The following is a 7,041-nucleotide window of genomic DNA, read 5'->3' as shown; positions in this document are numbered from 1 at the left end:
TCCCAACGCCCGGGTGGACGGTCTGTGTTCGTCCAGCAGGTGTCAGGCTGCGGCTCTACGGGCCGGGACACGAGGAAGGCCAGCAGCCGAGGTGAGCAGACCTGCAATTTGGAGTAGTGAAGAACGAGGAGCACGCTACAGCTCGTGCCACTTTTTTTCAAAGACAGAGGAATTTACACAGTGTATGATAGCGGACACCCGCGTGATCACAGGTCCGACTCAAGCTCGCGGTCAGTCATCTCGCCCGGCCGGAGGGACTTCTGAGTGGCAGAGGCAAGCTCCCGAGTTTTTTGTTTGTACATGCGCCAGAGCGCCGAGTCTTCGAGGGGCCGGTCGAGCTGGCGTAGACAGGCGCAGCCCAGTTCGAACGCCTCGGTGAGCATTTTTGCCACGTTTTCTTTATTTTGGTTGAAGTCCTCGGTGTCTTGGGCGCCGGGTGACTTGATGTCGTCATCCGTACCGGAAAGCTCCGAAACAATGCGGAGCGCACGCGACTGCTCGTCCTTGAATTGCGTAACTATCCAGGACATTACGTCGATAAGCTCTGCAGCGGCGGCCTCCACCTGGCCTTGCGCCGCTAAAGCCTCGGCCAACACCTTGCGAGCTGCGGCGTTGCCTAAGTGTAGGGGTAAGCATGAAAAAGCATTTTAAGTCCGAGGATACGACGTGGCCTGCGAAGGTTGCGAGCCTTGTATGGTAATCTGCTCCGTAGCGGTAGCTAGCATTATAAAGTCCATCAAGAGATTGGACAGCGTAGCGAAGCGGATTAAGAACTTTGCTTCAACCGAAGACGCGGGTGTCAAGTAGCAGTAGACAGTAGACGCTGGTGGCCTGCACTCAGCCGTAGTTCGTCTCACCTTGGTCTTCCCTCAGTGCTTCCCGCGCGAGCGCCTCCGCTGTTTCTGTACCCTCGTGGTCGCGCCTTGATTGATACGCGTGAGCCACTTCAACAAGAAGGCCTCCCCCCCAGTCTGTATACGCCGTTGTGGTCACCTCGGAATACGGTTGATCGGGATCCATTTTAATCCCACGGTTCACAGTTACTGCACCTCCCAGGGCAGCGACACCAGTGTTCCTCAGGCCCTTCTTAATCATAAATCGCGTGCACAAGTTGGCTTCGCCTTCTTTTCCCATGGAAAGAAGACAAAGGGCAAGGTATCCCCAAGTCTCTCCTCGTTCGCGGTCATGCCAATTAGAGACTGTCGCCGCCTCCAGAGCGGCAGGCAGCTGTTCGAGCCGGTACAAGGAAATGGCTACCCCTAGCCAGCCTTCAGATGTTACTGATTTCTCGAGAGACCTCCTGTAGAATAAGTGTGCTTCCTGGTAGCTTCTGAGGTCGGGACAGTGCAGCACAGACGCAAGTGGGTAAACGTTTTTGTACGTTGGTGGCGATTCCGATCGCGCTGTGCCGCTCGTGAATTTCTCACGCACAGGGGGAAAGAGTCTTTATTCCGTGTTGCACCCTCTGACATTGCAGCTAGATATGCTCACTTTCAGAAGCAGACCTGCACTTCCGTCGCGTCAGTAATAACACGTACTTTCTCTTCAGCATCAGCTCTCCTAGACGGAGGAACAGAACGCAGTCCTGAGGTTCGTCAAGAAAGTCGACACTTTGTTGGAAGAAGCGCAGTGCCGACCGAACGGCGCCAACGCGAGCGTAGCACTCCGCTAGTAAGGGGAGTGCCTCTCGGTGCCGGGGATTACTACGAAGAATTGTGTGCAGCTCTTTCGCCGCTCCAAGAAAGTCTGGGGAGTAAAGATTAGAACGAACAAAGACCAGCAAAGCGCAGCAGAAGGCAGCGTCCTCTCGGGCTAGCTTCCTCTCCTGTTTGTGGAAGCGAGCTGTGCACCGTGAGAGAGCTGTTTCCCGCTAGCGAGGCGCGTAGTCGAGCTCTGGCTTAGGAACGACCCGGGCAGTCCTTGTCTCAGGTGTCTTACCAGCGTACGGAATACAAGTCCGAGATTTTGTTGCAGTAATGCGCGAGTGACACTACTAACGGCAGCCCGTGTGCTCTCACCTTTCTTGAGGAAGAGCGCCTTTGCCTTGATGTAAGCAAACAAGCCGCTCTGTCTTGTATCGGAGTGAACGAAATCGACGCAATCAATGAAGCTCAAGCATAACGAAGAGAATCCAAACTTCAGCAGCATCAACAGAAAGGCGAGGATGGGGTAGTCAATAGTAGCTGGCTCATAGAAAGTGTTTCTCGGGAATACTGGAAGCTGCAGAGAACGAGAGGACGCACGCCGAAAGAGCAACAGCCCCCTGGCGTGCCGAAGTGAATCTTGCTCCAGAGGAGCGCCTTCTTGACACCACGCTTGTGATCTCCGCTTCTTCGAGACACCTGTGTGACCCACTGAACCAAGCCGGAGGCGGCAAAAGTGTCTGCAGGGCCGAGTGACCGGCGCCCCTGCGTCATGCCTGCGGGAGCCCGTGCTGGCCGCTGAACGTGCACCACATATGTTGTCCAAGGTCGTACCATTTGCTCGAGTTCGTCAAAGCTGCCGTCAGCCCAAGTAACTGGAGGCTGAGCAACTGTAGCCTTATCGTCGGAAGTCGTGCGTTCTTCCTCGGGCTCTTGCAGAGCCTGAAGAGCTTCTGCGTTTTCAGTCTCGTTCATGTCTCCAAGCTTGAAATAAATTGCGGGCTTTAAAGTCAGAGCTAGGTATTTCTCGAAGTTCAGTCTGTCTCCCGAGAGGTAATGAGAGATGCTAAGGAAGAAAAGCGGGAGTATCTGCGCAGGCGGGGCTACCCCTTCGTCTGCCGACTGTCTCCGCGACCTATCGAGCATTTCGGGCTGCGCTGTGAGGATCTCCTGCCGGTCCTCTGTTGAAAAAGATTCTGCGTCCCGCGGCCTTTCGCAGAGTTTCACTGCATGTGAAATCGCGGACTTGGCCTGCTGGTAACGACGCCTGTGTAGAAGGCAGCTTCCAAGCATTAGCATAACTTCCGGAGAGGCCTACAACGCACCACAACCCGGAGGCGCCGAGAGCTTGAAAAGGTTTCACCGTTTAGAAGCGCGAACAGCAGTCCCCAGTGCTCCTCCGTACAATTTCGCGTTATTGCGACAGCGGACTACTGCAGTGAGTAGCGGTGTTCTACTGCCTGTCTCCAGGGTAGCATGCCACGCGAAGCAAACTTTTTTGTTACAGCCTACGGAGTAGGGTCGCTGCGGGCTCTCGAAGTGACTGACGTTTGTGGAGTGCGGTGACCTCGACTCCGTAAACCAACTCGTCGCGACACACCTTTTCAGGGCCACCTTGTAGGCTGATACTCTTCCACAGCGCTTCCTCAGCCTCCTCGACGTGAACCTCTCCTGCTCTCATCAGAAGCCGCGCGAGCTCATACCACCTATCTGCGTTGTCTTTTCCTGACTCGGATAGCAAGCGACATTTCTGAAGACGAACACTTCTTTCCATGTCTCCGATGATTTCTGCCTCGAAGGAAAGCCTAGCGAGGCACGAGTCGTCTTCAGGAGCTGCAGCGGCTGCGCACTCGTCCTTTCCTGGGACTCTTGGTACAGCAGGGCCCGTGTAGAAGACGTCGGCCTTTTCCCGTAAATTGTGGCAATGCCTGCGACAACAGAAGCACGAAAAGGCACTGAGTCGGCGAATTTCTTCGCCAGGTACAGGCGACGGCCCACTTGCCATGAACAGAGGAGCGAAGAAGGGCGGGTGTCTTTTTCTCTCGGTAGAACCGTTTCAAGTTTGTGATGGGCAGTCTGTCGAACTGCCCACTGTCATAGCGCAGAGGGTTAGCCGAGGTATCGTAAGCATGAAGTGGATAACAGAAATAAGACAGGGAAAGCCTCTGCTACGGAGGAAAGTCTGGCTATACTGACAATGCGCCCGCCATACTCTCTAGGCGGTCGGACTCACTCTCTTCCAGCTACAGACCGGATACAGTGAGCTGCTGTCCAGGTGTTTGCTTACATAACTTTTTCATTGACCATTGTCTGCATCGTGTCCACCAAGAATACGAAAGTATCGGAGAGAAATTTGTCCAGCCTCTGTTGTAGCATGCTCTCAGATAGCGCCTGCGGCTCGTCACCGCGTCTCGCCTTCGTCGCGGCTGCTGTCAGTGCAACGTCTTTCCGAAGCTTGTCACGAAGCACCATGGTTACTGACTTCCTGATTCTACGCTGAAGTTCGTCGTAGCAGCCACTGTGCTTCAGCTGCTCAAGAAGAAGACTCCGGGCCGCCTCCTCTGTTGCCACCCCCTCCGTGACATCGACGGGGGCACTCGCACCAACAGACGTCATAGCCGCGGCCAGGAGGTGCTGCTTCTCGGGGGGCAAAGCACTGCTTAGCTCTGCCGCTATCCAGCGAATACCCTTCTCTACGCACGATCTGAACTCGTTCAGAGATGCCTTTGACGGTAATGCTGACCATGTCGTGGTACTACCTTTGTCAGAGGGCGTGTGCTGGGCTGACGCATCGTCCGGCGCGGACGGAGTTGTCTCCAGGTCCTCCGAGTAGCCCTGTTGGAGAACGGGAAAACTTCGCGGCTGTAGAGGCCGTAGAGCTAAAGGAACAGAAGCAGACTTGAGAGCTGCAGCTGATGCGCTGAGCACACTACTAAACTCTCAATCTGAGGGCGCAAAGTACAGACGTCGCTGCTTCTGTACGGGACCGGAAGGTTGAGCGGGGCTCCAACTTCGTGGAGCTCGGGAGAGTGGACTGAAGCGCGAATACGGGAGGACACTCAGGTAGGCTTGCCCTCACAGAACCACATCCATTCTTTGAACTGAGAATATACCAGGGGAAACGTACGTTCTTTCAACTTGATGCGGAGCTTCAGACAGGTGCCAGCATTCTCTAACGCCTCCGCTGTGCCGCCATCAACTGCCGGGCTGGGGAGTTCTGTCTTCTTCCCACCCACGCTCTCTGGTGCGGTGGAGCGAGCTGTATCGTCTTGGATGCTTGCAGCGTCGAAGGAGAGAAGTTGGTAAGTCCCCTCGAGTTCTGTATACGGTTCTTCTTTGAGCGGGTCAAGAGGCACCCATGCGCGGCCAGCGAAACGACGACAAATCTCGGAGGCCGACTGCACATCAACTGACACATTTCATCTGTCAAACGCTCAGCCTGAGTGAGGCAACTTCAATCGTTAGGAACAGTGGGAAGAAGGGGCTCCTGTAGGCTGCACCAGCACTTGGCTTTATTGAGACCCCGAGCTGTGGCTATTTCGGCTCAGGAATGAGTCAGGCCAAAACTGCCGGATAGAGTCCGCTGTGGTATATGATAGCAAGCGATACAAGGTGCAGAAGTTTGAAGGGAGTCCAGATCCAGTGCAGAAGCACTGTGTAAGTGGTTGCTGACACGGTGTCTTCTTCCGGCGTGACATAGGCCGGCCGGCAGAACATCAGTTCTGCACGTTTGGAGCGGCGCTACGACTCAACAACAGCAGCGTGTCCAGCAAATCTACAACCCGCCCTGCAACGGCATCCCTACCTCTGTTGCCTGCTTTCCCGCGCGCAGGCGGAGGGGCTTTCGCGTGCTTTGCAGGGCCTTTTCCGGACTTGTCGTCAGTCTGCTGGCTCTTCAGTCTAGGAATAAGGTAGACCCACAGTCCACCGATATTGTCGATAGTATACAAAAGCTGTGCGAGGAAGTGCCGACCCCTGTAAAACTGTTGCATTGCTTGGCTGCCCCATGTGATGCTTGGCCTTGCAGGCTCCTCGCGCGCCGAGGCGTCCCCGTTCTCCACTGGTGGCTCTGGCTTGGTATGTGCAGATCCTTGTCTGGGGCTTGACCCTCCCCCCAAACCATCCTCCTTTTTATCTCCTTTCTCTGACTTCGGCGTTGATTTCTCGCCTTTTTTGTTCTTCCCTTGGCTGGGCTTGTCTCCCGCCTTGGGTACATTTTTGTCTTCCCGGGTCTCGACTGGCAATTGAAGAAGTCCTCCTTGTATTTTCGACCCCAGCACATGAACCTGGGTGCGCCCGAACAGAGTGCGTGGGCTACGGAGACTGTTAACAGCTCCCTGTTGTCGGATGAGAGGCTCATTTGCAGTGAGGATCAGCGGTCCTGCAAGTGTCTCCCCTAGGGTCGCTCGTAAGTGGCTGCGCAGAAGGTACGTCCGCCTCACAATCAGTATCCATTAGCCGCGTTAAAAACCGGTTTGGGGTTGTGGAACGCGGCTCCCCTGGAGCCATGCTCGGCCGACATTGACCCCACGCTGTTCTTGTTCCCCCGGCTATGGGCGTGGGCGACACGGCCCGTCTCAAGGTGCTCTAAAAAGGTGGAGCTGCTCGTTCGGGACTTACAGTGTACATAAGCGGGTGACTGTCCGCGTCCTGGGCAGAGTTGAGGCCGTAGCTTGCGAGTGCAAGAGGCACATTAAAAACTCCGTCTACCTGAATTTCATCCCCGGATGCCAGTACTCATAGGACAACACCGCTGTTTCAGAGGACGCTGTGACACAATCCCCCTGAAATCGCCGCGTGTGCGGCTTCCCCTCTTCGGCCGCCCAGTGTGTTTCTCCTTCCCTCTTCCTTTCTCGAAGTGCGCATGCCTTAGGATCCAAAACACTCCCCCTCTTGCTTTCAAAGAGACCTGCCTATGTCACCGCACTCAAGTTGCGCACTGCTGGCCACGGCACTGCCCCGCTTTTTTTAGTGTACTGCAAGCTTGCGTGACCTTGTACAGCGTTGCATATAGAGGAGCTGGAGCAGCAGTCCGACGCAAGCCACTATCAGTGCCGAAGTCGCTGTAAACACTCCCAATATCACGTCGAGTGCAGAATGCTAGAGTCTCGTCTTAATGCCTCAGTAGTTGACTGCTTGCGCATCGTACCTGAACAGAGAATATGTTCCAGTCTTCCAGGTCTTCGGGTGACCCAAGACAGGACGTCGACGTAATAGTGACTGAGACGACCGGCGAGGCCTGCTCGGAAGCTGCCCCATTGTCCGGAGTGTCGTAATCAGGATTTAAGATCAGCGGGAAGTCGCCTTCGATCTTGCAAGTGTCGTGAAGAAGAGGTACCATATCGACTACAGCCGTAGCGAGCACGGGCTTCTCCTTCAGTTCCGAAGAAAGATCCAC

At 55.2% G+C, this 7,041-nt stretch overlaps 1 protein-coding gene across 1 annotated transcript; it reads right to left on the bottom strand.

Moving 5' to 3' along the window:
* Nucleotides 1–206: 206 nt before the first annotated feature.
* CSUI_002224 (tetratricopeptide repeat-containing protein) lies at nt 207–5,635 on the bottom strand (the record flags this gene model as incomplete). Its single annotated transcript, XM_068062426.1, has 9 exons — nt 207–616; nt 858–1,330; nt 1,506–1,825; nt 1,939–2,220; nt 2,478–2,957; nt 3,244–3,571; nt 3,931–4,522; nt 4,723–5,052; nt 5,449–5,635. The coding sequence occupies 9 exons, from the start codon at nt 5,633–5,635 to the stop codon at nt 207–209; spliced, it is 3,402 nt and encodes a 1,133-aa protein (XP_067925600.1).
* Nucleotides 5,636–7,041: the final 1,406 nt, after the last annotated feature.

This window comes from Cystoisospora suis (assembly GCF_002600585.1).
Source record: "Cystoisospora suis strain Wien I chromosome Unknown contig_928, whole genome shotgun sequence".
In the NCBI taxonomy this organism is placed as follows: domain Eukaryota; phylum Apicomplexa; class Conoidasida; order Eucoccidiorida; family Sarcocystidae; genus Cystoisospora; species Cystoisospora suis.
Note: the sequence above shows the minus strand (reverse complement) of the source record. Positions and strands in the feature narration are given on the sequence as shown.